The sequence below is a fragment of the Panthera pardus genome, unplaced genomic scaffold (genome assembly GCF_024362965.1).
Source record: "Panthera pardus isolate Hobbes unplaced genomic scaffold, ASM2436296v1 HiC_scaffold_6, whole genome shotgun sequence".
Classification (NCBI taxonomy): Eukaryota; Metazoa; Chordata; class Mammalia; order Carnivora; family Felidae; genus Panthera; species Panthera pardus.
The window spans coordinates 69,051,025-69,077,577 of record NW_026526991.1 but is presented as its reverse complement, the minus strand read 5'-3'; the positions used below and the strand labels follow the sequence as shown (position 1 = coordinate 69,077,577).

The following is a 26,553-nucleotide window of genomic DNA, read 5'->3' as shown; positions in this document are numbered from 1 at the left end:
ATACACAAAAAGCAATCATTTACAAAAAAATTAGAAAATGTAAGAATAGCAAAAATAAAAATCCTTTGTATTCTAATCATCCATAAATAACCTTGTGGTCCTCCTAAATTCTTTTATTACCCAAAATATATACATTTTTCCCTTTCAAAAGGAATTATTTCATGGTTGTATAATTTGCTTTTCTTCCTGTTAATGTGTAGTAAATGCATTTCTACATCAACATCTTTTTCTAATGAACACATAATACGATATTTAACAGATATATAATACATTGAAGAATCTTATAATAGGTTAGAAAATTTTAAATTATCATTAAACTAACACTGCAATGAATATTCTAGTGTTTTTAGTCATCAATTTGGATGGAATGATGGGCAAATTAACAAGTTTGTTTTTCTTTACTTAAAATAATAGTAATTTGGGGACCACCTGGATGGCTCAGTCGGTAGAACATCTGACTCTCGATCTCAGGGTCGTGAGTTCAAGCCCCACATTGGCATGGATCCTACTTTAAAAAACAGTAATTTTATGAGGGGAGTATGATAAGGAGTGTTTAATTACTTGCTCAATAATTTGAACCAAGAAATTATCTTTAAGGCAAATATGTATGATGGCTGGCAAGACTGTTTTTATTTTATCTCCACTTTTCCCAGTGTCCTGTGTTTTAACTGCCAGCAACATAAGAAAAATCCATGTGTTGTAAAATTATGAAAACAATTGTTTGGTTTCCTGGTTTGTGTGTTTGTTTTTCCAATGTAGATTTTGGATGATAAGCTTGTATTTGTAAAAGTACATGCCCCATGGGAAGTGTTATGTACATATGCTGAGATAATGCACATCAAATTGCCTCTGAAACCCAATGATCTGAAAACGCGGACCTCAGCCTTTGGTAATTTCAGCTGGTTTACCAAAGTCCTCCAAGTGGATGAAAGTATCATCAAACCAGAGCAAGAGTTTTTCACTGCCCCATTTGAGAAGAACCGGATGAATGATTTTTATATTCAAGATAGAGATACTTTCTTCAATCCAGCCACCAGAAGCCGCATTGTAAGTCTAAACCAAGTTCAGTTGCTGTCTTGGAGTGATTTGGAACCTGCTGTTTGAATAATTAGTGGTCTGGTTTGCTTGGTTTATTTTTGTTTTTAAAAACTGCCCCCCCCCCCCAAAGAAAACAGATTCTAGTTACAATAGTAAAAAATGGTTTGTTAGTTACACAGAATAAAGCATGCATTCTATTTTGGAATTTTTTTTAGGTTTACTTCATCCTCTGTCGGATCAAGTATCAAGTAAGAGACAATGTTAAAAAGTTTGGGATTAACAAACTTGTCAGCTCTGGGATCTACAAAGCCGCTTTCCCTCTCCATGATGTAAGTCAAATGGCAAAAATGAAATGAGAGAAGGGCTAATCTTCTTGAGCTTGAATTTCTTCTTCTGTAAAATGAAGATAGTATATTGCAAGACTACAAGCTCATTTAGGGCAGGAACCACGGTGTTTTGTTCACAGCTGAATCCCAGGCAAAGAGAAGGCCCTTGGTTTAAGTGAGTGAATGAACGAAGGAATGAAACCATAGCTGTCCCATAGTTCATGTGGAAAGCAGTGCAGTTTAGCAGTTAAGAGCATGGACTCTGGGCCTTGCTCTCCCACTGTCTAGCCGGATGACCTTATAAAAGTCATTTAGCCTCTCTGTTCTTCAGTGTCCTCATCAGTAAAATGGGGATCATAATCATACCTACCTAATAGGGTTAGTTGTCATGAGGATTAATGAAATTAATCCATGTCACATGTTACAGCCATCCTTGGTGTAGAGTAAGTACAATGTAAGCGTTGGCTACTTTCCTAATTACTGACAGATGTTATTATCAACCAGCAAAGTATTCAGTTCTTTTAAAGCAAAATATGTGTTAGATCTTCTTGTGTATCATTTTCTGTCACAGACGTTTTCCCCCTGAAATATCTTCTCGCTGTGCCCTGGAATATCACAAGGCTTTTAAAAAGGCATCTGTCAGAGTTCTTGTCGTGATGGCAGTACTGCATAGTGTTGACATTTTTTAAGGACTGCGCTCGGAGATGACAGCAGCTCCTCAAATTCAAGAGCACTTCTCTGGCCGATAACATCGTTCATGAAATGAAAATTTTAAAATGTGGCTGCTTCAGACCCTTAATGATTCCATAAATGCAGGGATGTTCTATCGAAGCTCTTTAAATAAATTCTGTCATTGAAATAAATTAAATACAATATTATAGTGCACGGTTGCCTTGTTACATTCACGATCATTTTATCTGAATCTCTAAGACCAAGAAAGCCAAGAGTGAGGTTGATCATTGCTACCGTGTAGTACGTGTTCTTGTGGATGAAGACATTATTGAAATGTACTGTATATGATAATAAACTAGGACACAAAAGAGCCACTTGATACATGTGTGTAGAGAACAGCAAGCTGAGTGGAGAAGATTCTGAGCTTCCTGGCTAAGAGACCCAACATGGCAGCCCGGCCTGACAGTCCACGTGTTTTAAATTTGCACCCAGAAAAATTAGTGATTATAACATGACATGAACTTTGGAGACACTTGCAAATAGCTGTCATGAATATTAATCAGGGATGCCAGAGTTCAATGGTATTCAGTTGGTATCTGCCCATGCCCAGTTCTTTTCCACAAAAGCTTCTTTTAGGTGCAGTGATCCCAAATCCAGGCTAAGGAATGGCCTCCTGTAGTATTTGGAAGGGAAGTGAATGGCGGTCAGGACCCATGTGAAGGCTTAGCTGGTACAGGAGGAAGGAAAATGAGTCAGATTGGAAGAGTGACTGAATTTATGTAGACGCAGGAATCTTTGTTTCTTTGAATAAGCTAAATGTGTAACATGTCAAAGTTCTTTGTGTTTTATATTCTACGTGTTGTCACAGAATAACTGCTGAATTGGGGTGGGGGGGGGCGGGTACGAAGATGCTGGGGTTTTAGAGTTGACCTTGGCACTAACTAGTTAAGGTCCTGGTTCCCCCGGGGAATCTAAGGAGGGTGCTGGATTATCAGGTGTTCCTGCACTGTGGCAATTTGGGCATTTGAATAGCCCAATTTTTAACTGTTTAGGAATGGCACATTTATAGGACATAAAGCCTCTCTGGGTCTCCCACCAGGTACCTGAGGTGTTCTCCAGGATTGTAACAACCAAGCATTCCTCCCCACCCACATTTTCAAATGGCCCTAAGTGATTAATAATACCATTGGTTGAAAAACACTAAAAATTAGATGATCTTCCAGTAAGTGAGGGCCCCTTATTCAAATAAACAAATGCCTGTGAAGTCTGAGTGCCACATTGACCAAACAGATTTGTGAACACATAGTGATTGTATGTTCCCTTGTTTGCTTCTGCTTCATAGTGCAACTTCAGCCATAAGTCAGAAGATCTCAGCTGCCCGAACGAACGGTACCTTCTGTACAGGGAGTGGGCTCATCCTCGAAGTATATACAAAAAGCAGCCCTTGGATCTTATCAGGTGAGGTGTTGTAGAGAGCATGCCAGTGGGAGGACTCAGGATTGCTCTAATGGCATCTAAGGATGACAGTATACAAAGAGTATGGCCAACCGGGGAAGCTTACCCAGACCGCTGAGCTTCATTGCCTAGGGTTTTTACTGAAGCTTCATTATGTAGGCATGACTCATTGAATCACTGCCCATGTGGCTCAGTCTCCAGCCCCTTCCTCTTCCAATATGCTATGGCTCAAAGCCCCAACTCTCTAATCACATGGTTGGTCTTCCTGGCATGGCCAGCCCGCATCCTGAGTAATCCCATTAGCACAAACTAGGGGCCCTCCATGAGTCACCTCATTGGCATAAACTGTTAGGTGTAATCCCAAGGGTTCATCATGAATAACAAAGATATTCCTATCTTGGGAAAATCCAAGGTTTGTTTTGTTTTGTTTTGTTTTTTAACATTAATTCATCTTTGAAAGACAGAGAGAGACAGTGCCTGACGTGGGGCTCGAACTCATGAACTGTGAGACGAAGCTAAAGTCAGACGCTCAATTGACTGAGCCACCCAGGCGGTCCAGGAAAATCCAAGGTTTTAGAGGTTACGTCTCAGGAATTGGGAATGAAGACCCACCATATTCTTCATTACACAGGAGTAGATGTTAGATTTAGCTTAAATTGTATGGTGAGGTATACAAGTTTTCGTGGCTTTCCTGTATCTGCCATTAGATACTATTTCACTATATCTAACAAGGTGTAATGACTAGCTCAGCGCTTGTTTTTCTCAAAGCAATAATGTCAGCTGCTCTCTAGAAGTTTTTGATGTTCAGATAAGGCTGCTGGAGATAGACCAAAAATAACCAATAAATAAAAATATGGAAGTAAACAAAATTTCTGATTGCAATGAAGAAAATAACAGTGATGAGATGAGGTGAAGGGAACGGGGTGAAAAAAGTTCTGTTTGAGCATGTCTGTCCGTGACATGAACGGACACATGGATAGTGAAAAGGATCCAGAGGTTTGTGGATTTAGAAGAAGTCATTCCAGGAGTAGGGGCAGCTTGTGCAGTGGCCCAAGCCACAGGGACATTGGCAAGTTTGAGGAGATATTGCAGACCTGTGCTACTTGAGAAAAGAGAATCATGAGACACAGGTTAGAAGGATGTAGCAGGAGTGTGGAAAAGCATTTAGACATTAAGTACAATGAGAAGCAGTTGTGATATTTTAGATATTCAAATAATTCTACCTGACTCACATTTTGCAAAGATGGTGTGGAGAATGGATGACGGGGGCCACAGGAAGCAGGAAGCCCAGGGGGTAAGCTGTGAGGGTGGCTAGAGGAGAGCTTTTGGGAGCACAGTTGGAATGTGTTAGAGGGGAAGAGTTGACAGGTCTTGGTTATGGGTCAGATGTGGAGAGCGAGGAGAGGAGAGTCTGGTTTCCCCCAGGTTGGCCTAGGGCCCAGGGCCTATTCTTTCTACCATACCTCAGTACCCACCTACTTGGGAAAACCACTTGACCTTAAAAGTGAGAGTTTCAAACACTGAATAGTTTTTGTTTTGCTTTGTTTTACATTTTATTATGGGAAATTTCAAACATCTACAAAAGGAGAATAATACAGCAAAACTGTATATGCCTCCCCCAGCTCTAAAATTGTGAACCCATAGCTAGTCTTGTTTCATTTTTATCTCTGCCTCCTTCCCATCCCTTTCCGTTGAAGCATGTTGAAGAAAATCCCAAATATTATTATATTTCATTAGTATCTATTTCTAAATGGCAGGGTCTCTTTTAAATGCAACCTGAATATTTAAAGTCATCAAGTAATCAGTGTTCAGATTTTCCTGATTGTCACAAAAACTATTTTTTTAAACAGTTTTTTTTTTTTTTTAGTTTAAATCAGAGATTCAAACAAGGTCCAAATGTTGCAATTAATGTATCTCTCAATTGTCTTCTAATCTATGAGTTTCCCCTATTTCTTATTTTCTTGCACTTGTGGAGGAGGTTCTCCATTCTCTATATTGCTGATTTCATTCTCCCTTGTGGTGTCGTTGGACTTGTTCCTGTGTTCTGTGCATTTGCTTTAGCTAAGTAATTTGAGCCTCATTTAAAAGTTTGATCTGGGGGCGCCTGGGTGGCTCAGTCGGTTAAGCCAGTTAAGACAGCTAAGTCGGTTAAGACAGTCTCTCTCTGTCTCAAAAATAAATAAACATTAAAAATCAATAAATAAAAAGAAATAAATAAAAATTTGATCAGATTGCGCTTTACTTGGTACAAGAATACTTGGTATGGGAGTTTCATACTTATGCCAGAAGGTATATAAGATCCTGTTTCCTTTTGTGTGTGATGATAGCAGCTGTTAATGATCATTGCTTAGATTCATTTCATAAAGGATTTTATTTTGTTATTTCATTTGGTCATACTCAAACTTCTTCATTTTTTAACTGGATTACAATTATGAAGATGCACTTTGCTCTCAACTCTGGGTATCCTATAGAATAAAAATTTAAAAGAAGATGATTGTACATGTGTAAACATTTGAAGCTGACATTCATGTGAGATTAGTTTGCTTTTTTTTTTGTTGTTTAAGGTTTATTTATTTTTAGAGCGAGAGCATTCACAGAAGCGGGGGAGGGACAGAGAGAAAGAGAGAGAGAATCTCAAGCAGGCTGCACACTGTCAGTGCAAAGCCCAGCCTGGGGCTTAATCCTACAAACAATGAGATCATGCCCTGAGCTGAAATGGAGAATCGATGCTTAACTGACTTAAGCCACCCAGGTGCCCCAGATTAATTTTCTTTCACGTTAAACCTGTAGCATCGGCAGAGTGATGGGTTTGATGGGTTCTTAATCATTCTTTATGGGGTTGTTGTTTTTGTTTTTCTGGTAAAAGAATAATTTCCCCACTATTTTAAGTATATTTTGCTACATTTTTTAACTATTCTGTGTCCCTGGTCCATATGCTCCTTTCATTGCTTCTCTCTAATAACCCCTGGAGCATTCAGGCTGTTAAACCTTCATCTATGGTCTCCAGGGATTACCAGAAAGGGAAACGAGTTCTTTCCCAAAAAGCAAACCAAACAAACCAAAAAAAGCAACCTGGAGGAAACAAGATTTAAAAACAAGAAATTTTTTTAATGTTTTATTTATTTTTGAGACAGAGAGAGAAAGAGCATGAGCAGGGGAGGGGCAGAGAGAGAGGGAGACACAGAACCCGAAGCAGGCTCCAGGCTCTGAGCTGTCAGCACAGAGCCCAACACGGGGCTCGAACTCACGACCCGCGAGATCATGACCTGAGCCGAAGTCAGACGCTTAACTGACTTGAGCCACCCAGGCGCCCCTGGAGGAAACAAGATTTTGCACAGGAAAAAAAAAAAAAATTTCCCCCCAAACTGCCATTTTTACCCTCAGAGTGAGAAAAGAAGCTGTGATATTCGTAATGCAAAGACAGGAGTTGTATAGGAAAGGGTCATTCCAAAGGTAAAATGTAACTCTTGAAATTAAAAATGTGATAGATCAGAAAAAACCCAATTGCAGTGTTAGAAAATGAAGTTGAAGAAATTGTACAGAATATAAAGCAAACATATAAAGAAATAGAAAATAAAGGGGTGGGTGCAAAATTAAAAGATCAGGACGTGCAGTGAACAAATAATAGCAGTAGGAACAAAAACAGAGATAATGTAGGGAGGAAATCAGGTGTCTGAAGAACTGTATTAACTATAGAGAGCATGATGGGGTCACTCATGTTAAGCGATGATGTCGGGAATCAGGAAGACAGCCAAAGGTGATGAGCTGAGGATAGACAGCACCAGGACATGCTGGTGGTACCAAGAATCAATAATTAGCAAAGCCAAGAGATGATGGAAGAACCAAGAACTGATGATCACTAGAACCAGAAGAGGCCTGGAAAGGCTCAAAAGACTGATCATACTCCTTTAAAAAGGGAAAACTTCTGCAGCGAACTGTCAGATTCTCCAAATTTGGACTCTTCCTTGCCTGACCACATTTGAAAGGCAATGGGCCCATTGGTCTCTGAACATAACAAAGACCCTCCTCAGCTTGCATATAAGAAGCAGGAAGTGACTCGGAGGGGCTGGGTCCACATCTCAACTGTGCGCTCACGGACTGACTGTATTTGGTTCATTAATTTCTCACCCTCATTGTATCTTGTTTGTTGTGTGATTTTGTATCGTATCTTGTCCCATGTGGCATGTATGGAGCCAAATTAAATGCATAGTGAAATGTCATTGAGTTTGGAGTCCTGAACCTGTTACAATTGTGCAAATCCTGCTTTATAATGAATAAAGCTAACAGTAGGGAAAGACACAACTCATGTGTATGTGGCTTTATAGCACGCTCAGGACAAGAAGTAAATGTGATGAGTCTCCAGGTGGAAGGATCCTACTGAGTACTGAGCCCAGAGGATAAAAATAGAGCCAGCCAGTCACCACACCATAACATCTCAGGACACTGACGACAAAGAGAAGATCCTGAGAACCTTCAGAAAGAGAAACAGGCTTCATTTGAAAGAGCAGGACTCAAAATAACACTGAACTTCTCAATGACAACACTGCAGGTAGAAGAAAAGAGCAGTAATTTCAAATTTCCAAGGGAGTTGATTTTTCACTTTCCAGTTCCATGTATGGTCAAGCTGTTAATTTAAGTGCAATGAATTTTCACAATTTAAATGTGCAAGGTAATGCTCCACCAAGAAAGAGAAAAACATGGCTTTAGTAAACAGATTCCCAGCATGAGAGAGGAACAGAGAGATCCCAGGTGACAGCTCTGTGGCAGGGCTAGAGAATCATTAATCCAGATTGGAGAGGATCTGATGGGATTTACTCAAGGAGATGAAACTTGATCGACTACCTCATATGTTTGAACGTGCTGAGAAAGTTACACCTTAGGTAAAAGTCTAGGGCTGAATTGTTGGTAAGTACACAGAAAATTAAGCAATGAACCGCCATGACAATTACTAGAACAATTTGGGCCTTACTGAATATATATTTATAACTCTGATTAAAAATCAAAGCTCAGTTTTTAGAAATTGGTGTTAAGAATTGGGATGTTTTTGGCAGAGAGAGATAATGATCAGAGTATCACATTTGAAGGGATCCTTATTATACCTAGCCTTTCAGCAAGAACTTGGAGGCAGGTTTCTGTTTGAGATTAAAAAGTTCTTTCTGATCTTCTTTCCTGCAATATAATGTGGATGCCTTTAGAAATAATGAACTCCCTGTCACGGTAAGTATACAAGCAGGGACTGCCTTACTAGCTCTGTATGAGGCAGAATATTTTTACTACCAAGGGACCAGTAATTTCTAAGATTCTTTCCACTTTTAAATGTGGCATTTCCAGTGTGAATGGTTGATAAGAGCATATTTCAGAAAGCCTAACAGCCAAGATGTTGCAAACCCATTGCCAAGCTTTTCTTTCTCAGGCACTACCCTGAGCCTGTCATTTGCCTTCAGTCTCTGAGCCAGACGGCAAAGCCCCAGTCACATAAAAATGGAACACTTTGTTCACCCTGACTCCTGATTCCATGTCTGTGTCAGCCCTTCCTTATCCCCAGGGATGTGGCCTACACTCAGGCAGGCTACAACCTATGGAGCTAGTTTCACAGTTTCCCTGTGACCACGGGTTCAGCCCAGAGATGTTCCTGTGTGAAATCCCCCAAGACTCTAGGTTATTCTCAGAGCTTAGTCCCTACCAGGCTAAGTCCAAGGACCTCAGCCCAGCTCCATACTGAACCGGAAGTCTCACATAGGCCTCTAAGTAAGCTAAGAGCTTAAGTAAATCTCCAGCTTGTATGGACCAGTAATGAGCCAAGAGAGAATCAGTCTAAGAAAACATCAGCAAGAGTCACCAAAACAATCACCTCACTGTGCTCTCCTCACCCCTGTGCACTTTCTTTATGCCTAACTGAAACTGTCTCCCTCTCAGGAACAATGTGGCAGGCACTACTTCATGCCCTGCATCCTTTCTTCCAGTTGTGCCTCCCTGGCCTCTTTTCACTGACCAGTTTTTAAAACTTAGAAAAAATGGAAGTGCTAGATGTAAGGAGTCCAGGGCAGGGGATTCCTCAGTCATTATTAGTGACCGATCAGTCACTTTCTTGTTAGAATTTGTGATTTACATTACATTTGTTCCAAGGAGGTTCCCTAGATAAGCAAAAGCCGGTAACTGGGAGCAGATTGTTCATGTTTACATGTTAAAAATAATCTTTTGGAGAACGTGTCAAATGTGATAGTCTTTACAAAGAACGACGGTAACGTTCTCTATTTGCTCACCGTTTAGCACTTTTTCCTTCCTTTGCCCTATTCTAATTAACTTTGCTTCACCAATCTGACCAGTGATCAGTACTTCTATGATATGTAAAATACTTGTTTCCTAGTGAATTTGGGGTCTCTATGAAAATGAGTATTTTTTTAAGCATGAATCAAGTAAGAAGTTTGAGCTTAAAGCCTCCTGTATTTAAAATCAGACATTAATATTAGAATGAACCTGCAGCGGGGTTCCGTGTGACTTCTAAAGCCAATTTCTGTCTTCAGGAAATATTATGGAGAAAAGATTGGAATCTACTTTGCATGGCTGGGATATTACACTCAGATGCTCCTCCTGGCAGCGGTAGTGGGAGTGGCTTGCTTTCTCTATGGATATGTTAATCAGAACAACTGTACATGGAGGTAAGTCATGTTTATTCCTTGTTACCATGCCTGCCGAAAAGTTGATTGGACATAAAAATAGTTTCAGGGTCTTAGACTGTTTTTGGTAAAAGAAAACTCCTCACAGAGCACTTACTGCCTTGGATGATCTATCCCTTTTGTCCTGAGCATAATAACTAAGTATAGTGGAAATTTTTTTTTTTTTTTTTTTTTTTTTTTTTTAGATAATGCAGCCCAGTTTCTGACAGGAATATTACCCTTAGGAAACATTCCAATTTTTTAAGACAATACTTTGTTTGAAAAAGAGAGGCGGTCTGGAAGGAGAATTGTCCTTGAACTTCTGGCCCCCAGAGGAATGCTTCACTCAGCCCTACAGATTGTGAGCCAAGAGCAGCTTTGATTTCTTCAGGGTTTCAATAGCAAAACTTGATAAAATTGGTGTTTTTGTGCTTTTTTAGAAATAACTTTTTAATATATATTAGGAAATAGATGTTTAAAAATTCAAGTAAACAGTACTTTTGTTTCTGTTTTACTTTTTGAAAATTAGCCCTTACAGTGTTATGGAAAAAAACAAGTGATAAACAATTAGTTTATGCTTGATGTTAGAATTAAAATACCAGCTGCACTGTTTAAAGGGAAATGGATGCCAGAACACTGAGTATCACCATTACTATTCTGAATTGTGTTATTATTCCTCTGCTTTTGGTAGTCTCAACCTTTAGAAGGGATGCAGCACTGAACCAGGCATTTTCTTGTGTTCACCTGGCCTCTCTCCAGCTCTGACAGCCAGATCAAAATTTCTGGGCACCAGCAATGAGCTAGCTGATGACCAGATTTTTCTAGCCCCAAGCATATCAGCCTGGCTCCCGAGGCAGGAAGCTTACATGGCAGCTCTTATGTATAGGCATAATTATCCATTCTATTTAACAGCGAATTCTGAGCGTTTTGTACCTATTATGGCTTCTTAGCTAGAAAGCTGCAGATGGTCTTTGAAGTACTCTTATCTCTTCGCTGAAAATAAGAGTTCAGGGCCAAAGGCTGAATTTTGATACCTTTTGCCTAAATTTGTCTTTGGCTTCTCCATTGTTTTATATACTGTTCCAACCAAAAAAAAAAAAAAAAAGCCATCTCAAAAATATACTTTCAAAGTGCAAGAGTAGCATTTTTACAAGGTTCTTGCATTGTGGCTGTTCTCATTACAATTCATTTTATAAAATCACCCTGACAGTCACACCATGTGTTTCTTACAGTTTCACACAGTTGAACTTACAGAAATCCAGGGGGAGGGTCTTGGGGATAACTCCCTGTGCTCAGAATTTTGGGGGCTTTAATTACTTGTATGAAATATTTTTAAAGTATTTCAAGTATATGCATTTAAATATTTTCAGTTAAGTTTATTCCATGCTGAGTAGATTCCCAGGAATAGAAAATGTATTGAAGGTATAAGGAATAATGATCTCTCACCAGTTTGAGAAAAAGAATGTTACCGTTACCCAAGCAAAGTGCTTCCTTTGACTGCATTCCCTCCCTTTGCGCTTTGCAAATAAGAACTACCCTAAATTTTGATTTTTATCATTCCTTTACATAGACCGTATATTCTTTATCACATATATTTGTCTCCCTACCAAATATATTTCTGTGTGCTTTTGAAAATATGTATGTGTAAGTGGAGGACACTATAGGTATTTCCTCTTGTATAAAAGTTCTGTTTGAACTTTATGTCCCCTTTAAACATAACAGCTTTATTGTGATAGAATTCACATACCGTAAAGTGCACCCTTTCAAAGTGTACAGTGGTGTTAAGTACATTCACAGAGTTGTGCACCTATCCCCACTATCTAATTGTGCAACATTCTCATCACACCCAAAGGAAATCCGCACCCATTAACAGTCACTCCCTAACCCCCTTTCTCTCAGCCTTGGCAACCACTAATCTACTCTCTGTCTCTGTGGACGTGCTTATTCTGGACATTTCATTTACGTGGAGCCATACAGTAGGTAGCCTTTTGTGACTGTCTTCTTTCATTTAGCGTACGCTTTTTAAGGTTTATTCATGTTGTAGCTTCGATCAGTGCTTCATTCCACTTTGTGGTCAAATATGCCGTTGTGTGGATCATACCATATTGTTTACCCATTCACCCGTGTCAGTTTAGGTTGTTTCCACTTTTTGGCTATTATTACTAATTCTGGTGTGGACATTCATGTACAAATTGTTGTAGAAGAATATGTTCTCAGTTCCTTTGAGAATATATTTTTAAAGAAATGGAATTGCTGCAACAATGCACAGGAACTCTATGTTTAACATTTTGAGGAGCTGCCAAAATATTTTTCGAGGTGACTGCACCATTGTACATCTGCAATAGCAGTTTATGAGGATTCCAATTTCTCCACGTCCTCACCAACACTTGTTTCTGCTGGGTTTTAAAAATGCATATGTATTAGTCATCCTGGTGGGTATAACATGGTTTGGTCATTATGGGTTTGTTCGTGTCTCCCTAATGCCTTCTGATGTTGAGCATCTTTTCATGTGCATATCTGCCACTTGATATCTTTGGAGAAACGTCTCTTCCTCCTCTGCTTCTCTTAGTTGTGTTGTCTTTTTATTGTCTGTTTTTAACTGTTCCTTATCCTGGATAAAAATCCCTTATCAAATACGTTGCAAATGTTTTCTCCCATTCTGTGGATCGCCTTTTTCACTTGCTTGGTGGTGTCCTTCGAAGCACAACCGTTTTTAATTTCAATGAGTTTAGTTTACCTAATATTTTGTTCCCTTACTGTTTGTGCTTTTGGTGTCATATCTTAGAAAGCTTTTTTAATCCAAATTCATGAGGATTTTGTGTTTATCATCTATAAGTTTTATAGATTTAGGTCTAGGATTCATTTTTTCTGGGTGTATATCCAGGTGTCCCAGCACCATTTTTAAAAAGACTGTTCTTTTCCTATTGGATTGTCTTGGCTCCATTGTCAAAAAACCAATTGGCTATAAGTGTAAGAGTTTATGGACACTCAATTCTTTTCCATTGATCTGTATGTCTGTGTGATCTGTATTTTTGCAAATACACACGAGATTGATTACTGTAGCTTTGTTAGTAAGTTTTGGAATTGAAAACTTTTTTTTTCTTTTTCAAGATTGTTTTGGCCATTCTGGATCCCTTACATTCATGTTAATTTTAGGATCAGCTTGTCCATTTTTTAAAAAAAGGAAGAATTGCATTAAATTATTTTTAATTCTATTAACAAACTGTTTTGTATTTTTCAGTGTATAAGTTTCACACTTCATTTCTCAGATTTATTCTAAATATTTTATTCTTTTTTGATGCTATTACAAATGAAATTGTTTCCTTAATTTTTGGATTACTCATTGCTAGTGTATAGAAATATAATTGGTTTTTGTATATTGATTTTGTGTCCTGTAACCTCGATGGGCTGGCTTATTAATTTTAATAGTTCTTTGGTACATTTCTTAGAATTTTAATACACACTATATGTCATCTGGAATTGAAATAGTTTAACTTATTTCTTTCTAGTCTGGAGGCTTTTAGTTTATTTTCCTTGTGTAGTTGCCATGATTAGATTCGCCAGTACAATGTTCATCTTAAAAGGAAAGCGTTCAGTCTTTCACCAGTAAGGATGACACTTGCTGTGGGTTTTTCATAAATGTTCTTCATCTAGTTGAGGATGCCTAGTTTTTCTTGTTATTCTGTTAAAACGGTGTATTAAATGAGTTGATTTTCATGTGTTGAACTATCCTTGCATTTTGGGATACATCTCACTTGATCACAATCCTTTATATGTTACTGGCTTTGATTTGCTAGTATTTTTTTGAGGATTTTTGCATTTTTATTCATAGGAGATAATAGTCTATAGTTTTCCTGGGATGTCTTGGTGTGGCTTTGACATCAGTGTAATTTTGGTCTCACAAAATGAATTGGGAAGTGTTCCCACCTCTTTATTTTTAGAAGGGTTTGTGAAGCATTGGTGTCAGTTTTCTATAAATTGTTGATAGAATTAGTGAAGCCGTGTGGGGCTAGGCATTTCTTCACTGAAGTTTTTGTTGTTGTTCTTTTAAACTACTAATTTAATCTCTTTACTTTCTCTTGATCCATTCAGACTTTCTGTTTCTTCTTTTCTTCTCGAGTCAGCTTCAATTATTTATGTCTTCCTAGGAATTTATTCTGTTTCATCTAGATTAATTTGTTAGTATATAATCACTCATAGTATTCCCTTATAATCTTTTTTACTTTTTTAAGGTCAATATTAATGTCTCTCCTTTCACTTTCACTTCTGAATTTGAAACTTTTTTCTTTTTCTTGATTAGTCTAGCTAAAGATTTGTCAGTTTTGTTGATCTTTTCAAAGAACCAACTTTTGTTGATTTTTCTGTTGTTTTTCTATTCTCTTTTTTTGCCTTTTGTTGGAATGTTTAATTCATTTAAATTTAATGTAATCTTTAATAAAATTGGATTCACATCTATTTTGCTATTTTCTATTTGTCTCAGGTCTTTTCTTCCCTATTTCTTTATCACTATCTTTTTTTGTGTAAAATAGATATTTTCTAGTATACCATTTTAATTCCTCTTTGTTGTTTCTTTTACTCTTTTGTTGTGATTGTTATTTTCTTAAGTGGTTGACCTGAAGATTATAATTAATATCTTGTTGTAAAGCAATTTCATTCAGTTTTAATGCCAGTTTATTTTCAGTAGTATGCAGAAACTTTGCTTTGGTATGGGTCCTTTCCCTCCTCACTCTTTTGCGCTATTATTCTCATACAAATTACATCTTTTATGCATTATAAGCCCATCAACATAGTTTTATAATTAATGTTTCATGCAACTGTCTTTTACATCAGGAGAAAATGATTACATGCAAAAATATATTTATACTGTGTTATTTGCCTGTGTGGTTACCTCTGTCAGTGCTCTTTATTTCTCAGGTGAGTTTGAGTTACTGTCTAGTAATTTTTATTTGAGCCTGAAGGACTTTCCTGAGTAGTTCTTGTGGATCACATTAGCTTGCAACATGTTCTTTCAGGTTTTGTTTATTGAGGAATGTCTTAATTTCTCCTTCATTTTTTGAAGAATAGTTTTGCTAGATACAGAATACTTTGTGGACAGTCTTTCAGCACTTTGAGTATAACACCCCACTGCCTTCTAGTCTTTATGGTTTCCAATAAGAAGCCAACTGTTTATCTTACTCAGGACCCCTTTGTACATGCAGAATCACTTTTCTCTTTCTGTTGTCAAAATTCTCTTTGTTCTCCTCTTTGGACACCTTGAGTCTGATGTGCGTATGTTTGGATATCTTTGAGTTTATCCTACTTGGAGTTTGCTGAGCTTCCTGGATATACAAATTAACGTTTTCATCAAATTTGGGAAACTTTCAGTTGTTATTTCTTCAGATATTCTTTCTAACTCCTTTCTTTCCTTTCCTTCCCTTCCCTTCTGGGACTCCCATTATGTGTATATTGGTATTGTTGATGGTGTCCTGTCTCTGAGTCTGGGTTCATTTTTCTTCATTCCTTTTTCTTTCTGTTACTCAGACTGAATAATCTTAGTAGACCTAGTTTTGAATTAGCTGTTTTTGTTTTTTTTTTCTACCAGTCATCTGCAGAGGAACCTCTCCAATGAACTTTTCATTTTAATTATACTTTTGTATCTCTAGAATTTCTACTTGGTTCTTTTTAACAACTTTATTGATATTCTCTGCATGGTACAATGCTCACATAGTTAATTCTTTAGCAGAATTCGTATCAGTTCTTTGAACATACGTTTAATTGCTTATTTTAAGTTTTTTGTCCAATAAGTCCAACTTCTGGATTTCCTCAAGGACAGTTTCTATTAACTCCTTTTTTGCCCCCGTTATGACCAAAATTTTCTGTTTCTTTGTGTATCTCGTCATTTTCTGTGGAAAACTGGGCATTTTAAATTTTATAATGTGGCAGATCTAGAAATCCTATTTTCCCCTCTCTTCGCAGTTGTTGCTTCTATTGTCGTCACTGCCACCGTTGCTGTTCACTTAGTTACTTTCCTGGACAAATTCTGTAAAGTCTTCATTCTTTGTTGTGTATGGCCATGAAGTCTGTATTCAATAAGCTTAGTTGTCAGCTAAGGGATAGTGATTCCTTTAAATGCTGGGAACCAGTCATTTGAGCCTTTGCCAGGTGACTCTGTGTGTGTCTGTGGGGAATGCCCCCAGCACTTTAGTGGGCAGTTTGCACTTCTTCCTTAGCCTTTATTTCCTGCTTATGCAGAACCTCAAAGCCAACCAGAGAGGAGGGATTAAGGTTTTCTCAGGTCTTTCCTGGCCACCTGCACGGTCCTACATGTGCACATGGCCTTCTACAATCCTAGGAATTTGTTAGAACTTTTTGAAATCTCCCATGGATACCTCATTTCCCAATTTTTCCTTTTAGGTTTTTTGGTGGGCACCTTATTAGCCCTTACTGGTGTTGCTGTCTTGGGCAGCTGTAATGTTAAATAATTTCTGCTAATGCTTTCAACAGACCCTCTGGGGATAGGATTGCTGGCACAGCTCTGAGACAGGTCAAAAATGACAAATCCTGAGAATGGAGTTTTTCCAGGGAGCTTCCAGATTCATCAAATAGTGACAGTTCTCTGGGGATGGGTTTTTGGTAGCTTCAGATCACTTCTGCCTCCTTCAGTGGCTGCTATGCTACCATGGTCATGGGGCTATTGTCTAATAACACCACCGTTAGGCCAAGGATATGGGGATGGGGATAGGTCAAGTAAAAAGGTGACAAAGCTCACTATTTTTATGGAGATTTAGCTGTTTTTACTCCTCAGATTTCTGTAAGCCCTTGTTTAATTTCCAGAGTTCTGCAGAGGTTACTTTTGACAAATTTTGCCAGTGTTCTCATTGTGTTTATGAAGGAGCAGGTTTTCCAAGATCTTTATTCAGATATCCTAGAAGTGTTTTCCCTGCCCATTTGTTTTTAACTGAGTTATTTGCAAGGCTACCAAATTCTGCAACTCCAGTCCCATTCACATAGGAGTCCATCTTAATGACTTCTAAGGGGAGCAGTTTACAACCTGTTGTAAGCTTGTTAGTTTTTTTTTCTTATTTGTAGGAATTATTTAAATACTCTAGTGAAGAGTCCTTTGTCATTTTTATGTGTTGCAAAACTTCTACCAGTTTGTGGCTGTTTTTTTCTTCTCATCCATTATCCATCAACGGTCTTTTAATGAAATTCTCACTTTTACACGACTTTGAATATATCAGTATTTTCCTTTATGATTTATACTTTTTGGTTTCTCATTAGTGAAATTTCTTACCCCAACTCCTTTTTTTTTTTTTTTTTTTTTTTTAACAAGTTCCTACTGCTACATTCCTGTTTTCTACTTGGAGTTGATTTATATGTGATAGGATTTAGGAGTTCAGTTTCACATTTTTCCATATAGATATTGGATTGCAGCAGCCCCATTTGTTGAAATGTCACTTCTCACCTTACTGGTTTGCTGGACCAGCCTTGCCCTAAGTCAGTTTCTGAATATGTAGAAGATTGTTTATGAATTTTTTTTTTTCCTTGCTCAGCTTTTCTTAACTTATGTCAGTAGCACTTTGTTCATTAGGAATGTTTTGACTGTTCTGAGCCTTTTGCCCTTCTATTGAATTTATGGCTCAAATGGGGGATGAATAACATCTTCAGATATTGAGTCTTCCAAATTATGAACATGATGATGTGTCCATTCATATAGATCTTTTTCACTCGTTCAGAACAGTTTTATCATTTTCCCCCTATAAATCTTACACATCTTGAATTTGATCTATTCCTAGGCTCTTTATTTTTTTTAAGCTGTTTAAAGATGGTATTTAAAACGATTAAGTCCTTATTGTTGCAGATCTCTAGGGACATAATTCCTTTTACTGGCCCAATGTATATTTTGAATACCGATTCTGTGTCCAGCATCTTTATCTTTGGTTTTCTTGACTTACTGTGCTGGCAAGGCCCTAACTGAAAAGAAGTAGTGATAACAGGTGATAACAGGACACTTCATCCTGATCTAAAGGAAATACTTTTAGCATTTTACCATTAAGTATAATGGGTTTTTTTTATAGGTTTTATGTAGCAGCCTTTATTAGATTAATGAAGTTCAATTCTTTTCCTAGTTTTATGAGAATTTAGTTTTCTTATCACAAATGGATGTTTGATTTTATGCTGCTAGAAAGGAAGTCATATTAACATTTTTAAAAATTTTATTTTTCTCTTTTCTTTAGCAAAGAAGTTTGTCATCCTGATATTGGTGGCAAGATCATCATGTGTCCTCAGTGTGATAGGCTTTGTCCATTCTGGAAACTCAATATTACTTGCGAGTCCTCAAAGGTAATTTTTGTTATTCCAAACATTTGTAACTAATGAAAGATTTTTTTTTCTTGTAATAATTTTAGCATGGTCTGGAATTATTTTATTTCTCTGTGAAATTCAGAAAGGTAATATTCAACTAAACCTCCAAACATTCTGAAAGGTAGATATGTAATGCATGTGTTTATTCCTCTTTTACAAATAGTAAATTGAGATTAAGAGCCTTATCTAAAATCTTCCGGCAGGTCAGTGAGGAGCTGTGGCATTGAAACTGTTAGAGTATTTGAAGTAATCAAAGCAGAAACCTCAAACCCACCTTATCTCATGAGTACTGTTTAATAGGTTTACTTATTGTAAGTATCTTCCTTAATTCAAATAAGTAGAAACCTGAAATTTATACTAGCGTTTTCCCACTTTCAAAATGTACTGAAACTAGCTTGTTTTTTTGTTTTGTTTTTTTTTTAAACCTGCTTATCAGATTTAGGCCTTATCTATTAATATGTATAAGAAAGGCTTTGTATATAAATGAGAACAGATATTCACTTTGTCCCAAAACCTTCCCACAAAACACAAATGGTTCCCTTAAGCATGCAGATGATCTTGAGCTATAGGACTTCTTAAAATCCTAGAAGCTTAGGACAAGTATTGAGACTGGAGGTAGCTTAAGGAAAGGCATGCCTGAAACTCTAGCTGGGAAGAAAGATGGTCATCTTGCTTTGGAGAATTTTCCTGACAACTTTGACCTACTGTTCTCCCATGTTGTGATCTTTTCTCTATCCCCTCCTTCCACCATGAAAGTTTAGGAATCTTTAAATGATGTTAAAATATTCTGACCTACTCCATCTAAGTCTTATTGTAACTAAATATGTTCCTATTATAATGTCACTTTAAATTTTATATTTTACAAAATTCTTGAACTTATATGATCACTTTTTTTATGTTATCACTTTCGACACAGTAACCCTGTGAGATAGGCAGAACAGTTATTACATCCATTTTACAGATTAAAACACTGAGGATCTGAGAGATTAAATGATTTGCTCAAGTTACCTACCTAGCAGATGACAAAGCCAGAAATTGACAGCAAATCTGCGTTTCTTGCCATTACTGTGTTCTTCACCAGCTGACGGTAGTACCAACCACTTCACTCACAAATTGAGCGCTGTGTTTGAAAAAAATGTTCTACTTAATTAAGATGATTGCAGGGTATTGTCGACACATGGATTTTTACACTTAACTTATGAATTAAAATAGATTTCAGTGCCTTTCCCCTAGAAACCAATGCAAGTCTAGACTATAAAAATCTGCCCTAGATCACACAAAGTAAGACTTAAAGGTAGCAGGAGGGAAGCTGCCTTCTGGCGATGTTGACTCATAAAGGCCACTAGTTAGTGCATATCCTTGGACACTGGATTTAAGGCAAATGCCAGTGATAATACCAGAAGCTAACTATACTCCACAGAGTACAATTGGAAATTCCATTTTCTTTAAGAAATTCTCTTTCACTCACCACACCCCCATCTCTTCTCTCAGTTCTTCTTTTCCACCAACCCATCCTTAATTAAGGACATGACTTTCAAATCTGTCCCTGTGCACAGTTTTTTCCATTGTTTTGGAAAAAATGAATCTTTCATTCTATCCCAATTTCCTGAAGAATCCTTTGAGTCTTGTTAGAGTGACTTACAAAGGGAAGGAAACACATAAAAGAATATGAGTTAAAAGGATTACATTTTTAAATTGTTAAAAAGGAGAAGAAAAGAGGAGCTTTTCATGCTTCTCTGTTGGCTGATTCAATCATCTATCTCATCATTCATATACTTATGTATTCATTTCTACCTCTTTCTTTTGGAAAGAGCTGGAGTATTCACTAACATGAATGCTAAAAGGGTTAATAGATTAGAAAAAGGAAATTAGGATCAAGAAAGTGAGGGAAAAGTTATGGAAGTAATCAAGATTAATGTTGTTTTTGTGATTGAGCATTAAATAAGGCTCTTAGCTTTTTGGCTGGCAAGATAAAAGGGAAATGTAACTTAAAATTTTTTTTATAAAATACAGTTATAAAATTTTGATTTTGTTCCTTAGCAGGAAGAAAGCATAACAAATGGTCACTTTTCTAGATTTTTGTTGTTTCTTCTGCTTAAAATGGTCATGCCCTGCATTATGTAACCATCTCTTCCCTTCCCTCTTCCATGTGACTTAAGCAGCGTGCTGACTGGGGATACTCAACACAGCTTTCCTTCTCTGTGCCATCCTGGCAAGTAAGCTAAGCTAAACTTTTTGCCGAGAAGGCCCCTTGCTTACCTGCTCCTCTGATTCCTGCCTATGGGGCAAATAGAGAGGCCAGTCATCTTATTTTTTCTGCTGGGTCCTTGATCCTCACAAATATGGCAAAAAATGGTAACTTAATGCAGGCCACCTAATTCCCTTTCGTAACAGTACAAAGCACATCTCTTGTCTTGAGCTGGGCGACTGGAGTGAACTCGGCATAAGCCATAAACCAGCTTTTTCTTGCTGCTGCTTCTTTCTTTTTCTTTCTTTCTTTCTTTCTTTCTTTCTTTCTTTCTTTCTTTCTTTCTTTTCTTTTCTTTTCTTTTCTTTTCTTTTCTTTCTTTTCTTTCTTTTTTTTTTTCTTTCTTCTCTCACTGACAAATAAGCTTCCACTGGCTTTTTCTCAGCATACTAGGACGAAGAATTCACAGGTAGGATTTTTTCTTTCTGGAGTAGCTAGTTAGAGGTGTCAAGGCAAGTAGGGAGGTATCAGAGAGAAGCTTGCAATGATTCCTAAAAGAGTAGGGTTTAACAGAATCTGCAGTAATAGCCCTATAACACACAGAATAGTTTTGCATAAGATTTTTCTTATAATAATTTTCGCTGAGGGGTAAGGCATAACATTAAATGACAGTTTTGGTTCCATAAGAGTCAAAACTGAAAGATTTGAAATACTGGTCCATCATGGAATGCCAGGACGAGGAGAATAGGCAGAGAGGGGTGTTCCCTAAATGGCCACTCTTTTATTAATTCTGTCTTCCTTGAGCTGATTTTTTGGGAGGAACCATTGGGTAACAGACAGTCCAGGATTATGCTTTCTGATCAGGGTCCAGATAGAGTATTGAGGGGCATTTGTATGCTTTGGAAAACACATGTACAAGATGATGGTTAGGTGGATATTCTTTTGAAAATAACATAATATTTTGACATAGATGAACATTTACCCACTTGACATCATTATATAAAGGGCAACCAAAAAAGTTACTTAGAGTTTTCCTTAGAAGCAATTTTGAATTTTCTTTGGCAATTGAAGAGTTTGGATTTTTTTTTTTTTTCATCCTATAGCTTCATTTTCTATGCAGTCTTCTTTATGATCTATTGTAAAGTTGACATTCTGCACATTTGCCACTTTTTTCAGTACGTTTATACTTTATATATAGAGTTTTTAGGAGATGTAAAAATGTTCGCTAGTGAAAAATTAGTAACTAATTGAAGGATTTTCCAATAATCCATATAGGGAGTATTTAAATACTAGCAAAAAAAGAAAAAAAAAGAAATTTAGCAGAATGAGTGAATAAAGCCTTCTTTGTATAGGTGTATCATCTATTCATTCATGGTTGTTGTACCCACTGTAATGTCAGCAAAAGCCCCTGTGCATCCTTAATCTAATGGAAACCTCTGTCATTGATGGTAGAAAGCCATAATTGGGTTTGGGGAAGCAGAGCTGTCCTTGGGCAGAGCTGTCTCAGAATAAACCCCAGCAGTGTGCTTTTCTCAACAAGAAAACCAAGAATTCAGTAACTTACCCTCTGACCAGGATAAGATGATGATAAGATGCAAATTGTAAATCTAAAAGTTGCGTTGAGTTCAGTGTATTTTTAGAGCTATCCTACTTCAAGTTCACTATGACAGCTTATCAGGAGAGGCCATTATTCAGAAGTCTGATAGAGACTTTAAATGAAGTGGAATCTTAGCAGCTATGCCAATTTCTTTATCATGATGGGGAAAGATTCCATTGGAAAATGCACTGTGATAAATGCGGCAAAGGCTGTTTGCTCTCAAAACAATAAGAAATCCCATCTGTAAGTGTATAGTACTATCTGCTTTAAAAGAAATTCAGACTATAGAATACACAAAACATTGCATATTTGCTGAATTCTAGTGAGTAGAAAACATGATTAATTTATATGTCATTATTGTATTTTCCAGAAATTGTGCATCTTTGACAGTTTTGGAACCCTAGTGTTTGCAGTATTTATGGGAGTATGGGGTAAGTTATTTTCCTTTTTTTTTTTCCAGTTTACTTTTACATCTTAACATTAAAAAAAACAAACCTGAGATCGTATAGGCATCTAATTTAATAGCATTTCACAGTTTTATATAAGCTATCAAAGTAACCTACTTTTAGGACCTTGGATTCCCCAAGTTTCAGCTCCCTTAGAGCTCCATTTACAACTCTGAAGACCAATGTATGAATTACTGCATAAAAAACTACTTGAAAATATGGTTACTTAAAACACACATTTATTATTTCTCATGATTCTCTACATCAGCTGGGATGTTCTCCAGTCACATGCTGGCTCAGCTGATATCTGCAGTAAGCTAGCAGCTCCGCCGGGATAGATGGTCTGGCAGTCGCCAGTCTGGTTTGGTCTATGGGGCTCAGCTGGGCTGGCTAGTCTTGATCTACATGGTGTCTCATCCTCCAGTGAGGGTTCTTCACATGGTGGTTTTAGGGTTCCAAAGAGAAGCAAGAGAGGGCAAACCCCAATACACAGACATTTTTTGAGTCTGTTGTTGCATCAAGTTTGTGAATGTCCCATCAGCCAAAGTAGGTCATGGCCAAGCCAACAACAATGTGAGGAGGTCAGAGGACTGACTGTCCAAGGACTTGGATACAGGGAGACATGGTTCATTGGGAGCTATTATTGTAATAGTCCCCATAGCTGTGATCCACCCTGACTTTCATGGGGTTGGGGTTTTGGGGGAAGCCACAACACAGAGATTACAGGTAAGCTTTCTTCTTTATACTCTTTTATATGAGTGAGTATTTAATAAGTATATGTTACTATTATAATAGTAAATAATAATAATAAACTATTTAATAAATATAGTCCTAAAGAATATAATTCTTCTGTAGGTGCTTTAACACTATAGTTGTATTATTTACTTTGAATAGCATCATTAATATAATGAGGCAATTACCATTTTCTTTAAATGCAGACATTTAAATGTTTAATTGACATAAATGTTCTACCATAGAAGAAAAAAATTCCATTTTCACAGACAAATGTGCTTCCAGTTTTATTGTGTAAGAAAAGGGGGAGGTAGAGCTCAGGTTATATAGATAGCTGGGAGAGGAACATGACTCGGGTCTCTTAATCTTGAGAAGACGACACATGAACACATGCAGCTCACGAAACAGTTCTTCCTCAGTGTCCTCGAGAGCGTTTTGCTTTCACAGTGGTTATGCCTATTAGAAGTCACCAAATGGATCCCAGAACAGATGATCCAATAGTTCCGGGCACTGTTTACAGATTAGTTGCCGCTCCTGGGGAAAGTAAACTATAAGATGGCCAAACTTACCTACAAAGTTATTGTCCTGCAGACATTTACCTATGTTTTGGCTACAGACCAAACACTAGCTAATATTTGACACATAGAATAAAGATCAAATTCGTGCATCGAGATCCTCTTTACCCCTCCACTGTAAAATATGTTTCTTTTGGGGCACCTGGATGGCTCAGTTGGTTAAGCGTCTGACTTTGCCTCAGGTCATGATCTCGTGGTCTGTGAGTTGGAGCCGTGCATCGGGCACTGTGCTGGCAGCTCGGAGCCTGGAGCCTACTTCAGACTCTGTGTCTCAGTCTCTCTGCCTCTCCCTGCTCACACTCTGTCTCTCTCTCCCTCTCTCTCAAAAATAAATAAATGCTAAAAAAAAAAAAAAGTTTTTTTAAATATGTCACTTTTATCCTCCCCCCAGTAAGAGCAGAGGTACCGAACACCTGGGTGATGGTCCTTTTAACAAACCAGCACTGATTTGTAAAGTATAAAATTCTGACACATCTGTTGAACTCCATATATATCCTAATGCATGTTGACAGCCCTAATTTAGAAATACATTTTAAATAAAGCAAAAATTTATAAATTAATCTTGGCACTGCAAAGATAAACCTCAAATTTCCTAGCTGACTTTGCTTTCTGTGACCATCAACTCCACCATGTTTATAGAACTGACTTAAGCATATTCAGCTGACTTTATTTCATCAGATTTTAGAATGCAGAAAACATTTCAACACTGCTTGTAGCAGCATATGTGCATCTTTAAGGATATGTATGTATGATGAAGTCTTTATTTTTAAAGTGTATCATATTGCTTTTCCTGTTACCTCTGCCCTTATGATAACCGCTGCTGTGAACCTTGTTACAGGAAATCAGAAATTGCAGAACCAAAGAGGCAGGAGGACCATGTGAAGTCTTTTATTTCACTACCATTCATATTCCTCTAGCATCTCTTGTGTGCCCAGGTCTATTAGAGTATTGTTAGTAGTTTTGGCTCCCTCAGAATTCTAAAAGTTGAGGGCTGTAAGCCTTTTGTAGTAAATGTAGCACCAACCATATACTTACCTGAAAAATGTCCACCCTTTTAGGCCAAGCCAGCCCACCCGTTCATACTGACTTGGAGTCCTAAACCCATGGCGGAAGTACCAGTTGCTAACATATCCGCTCCTCCTCATTCCTTATTGCTCCTTACCTCCTTCCATTGGATTCTCCCTGGCTCCAGGCTCTTGGCTGCATGGCTGCAGTTTTTAATTTTCACCTTGGAGTCTTGGGCTGGGCCTAGTGATGTCCAGAAAAACACCAGACACTTGGCTTATGGGGGGGCTGGGGAGTCAGGAAAGCATTATCCTAACCAGCTACACTTGGGGATCAGGAAACAGCTATAGCCAGTTAGTTCGAGAACTCAGTCTACTGTTCCCACTGCATCCACACCAGCACAATAATGCCGCTCCTGCAGCCATCTCTGCCTCCATTCAACTCCGTTTCGGATTTAAGTGACACATAAATGCATCTGATGGGCATTTTATAAAATCATATCAGGAACCCCAGCTGCAAGAAAGTCTGAAGCCATGTGGTTTTTAATCTAGTCTTAGTTAGGAACGTGGAATAGAAGCTGAGCAAAGCTCATCTATCTTACTACCTTTGTGAGTAAAGAGGTGTAACTCATTTCAAGGCCTCATAAAATATCCCTGCTCTCCAGCAGTAAACGTCTAGTGACTAGAACACTACCATGTGCTACACTGTACCCCTTGTCCTTGGGCACCGCTGGATGGCACCGCCAGTGCTGTATATGGCTCTCTTCTTCATGTGATGCATACTTTCTTTAGATGTAATAATACCTTGATTAAGAGGACAAGCTGTTCTTGCTTCCCAAGGTCCTAGGCAGCCTTCCCTCTTCTCCATTACATGTCGATGTAAGAGCCCTGTGTCTATCTAATCAATAAGTGCCTCATGGTGTGTGGTTTGCCAGAGAACATAGGTGCAGTGCTCCCCATCAGAGGAAGAGCGATCCAAAGACACAGGACAGGAAGTTCCTTTCTGACATCATGCACAGTCACCTGAGGCCCTGGTGCTCTGGGCTCCCCAGCAATGTGCATCGGCAGTGCTGTGGCCCATGAGCAGTCTAAAACCTTGAGTGGTTATTATACGTTACCAATGTCTCCATGGACCCTGAGAACTAATGCCCAAGGGTTTTGTAGACTTCATCCTCCAATGTCCCGCCTAGCTAAGGAGCTACGTATTGCTTGAGGCAATACCACATGGTGAGGAAGCAGAGCTTGGGTTCTGGAGCCAAGAATGCCTGGGTTTGATTCCTGCCTCCAAAACTGTAACCTCGGGCAAGTATTTTAACCTTTCTGTGCCTCTCTCTCTTTGTGTCTAAAATGAGGAGAGTGATAGTTACCGTAGAGGGGTGTGAGGGCTTTTACCTATGTCATTAAGTTCATAACAGCCCTGTGAGGTAGGTCTTCTTGCCCCCCATTTTATAGAAAGAGAAGGGGGGGGGGCTCAGAAAGTTGGAACATTTTGACCAGGAGTCACACATCTGATAATTGTCG

The 26,553-nt window shown here is 38.0% G+C and overlaps 1 protein-coding gene across 2 annotated transcripts in view; it reads left to right on the top strand.

Moving 5' to 3' along the window:
• Positions 1 to 26,553, top strand: part of ANO6 (anoctamin 6) — a 194,880-nt gene that overhangs the window by 127,207 nt on the left and 41,120 nt on the right. For both annotated transcript variants that reach the window (XM_019419111.2, XM_019419112.2), the window contains 6 exons: positions 760 to 1,047; positions 1,254 to 1,367; positions 3,379 to 3,494; positions 10,016 to 10,150; positions 18,364 to 18,469; positions 22,646 to 22,706. In XM_019419111.2, coding sequence (XP_019274656.2) covers positions 760 to 1,047; positions 1,254 to 1,367; positions 3,379 to 3,494; positions 10,016 to 10,150; positions 18,364 to 18,469; positions 22,646 to 22,706 — 820 coding nt within the window. The remainder of the gene's footprint in view (positions 1 to 759; positions 1,048 to 1,253; positions 1,368 to 3,378; positions 3,495 to 10,015; positions 10,151 to 18,363; positions 18,470 to 22,645; positions 22,707 to 26,553) is intronic.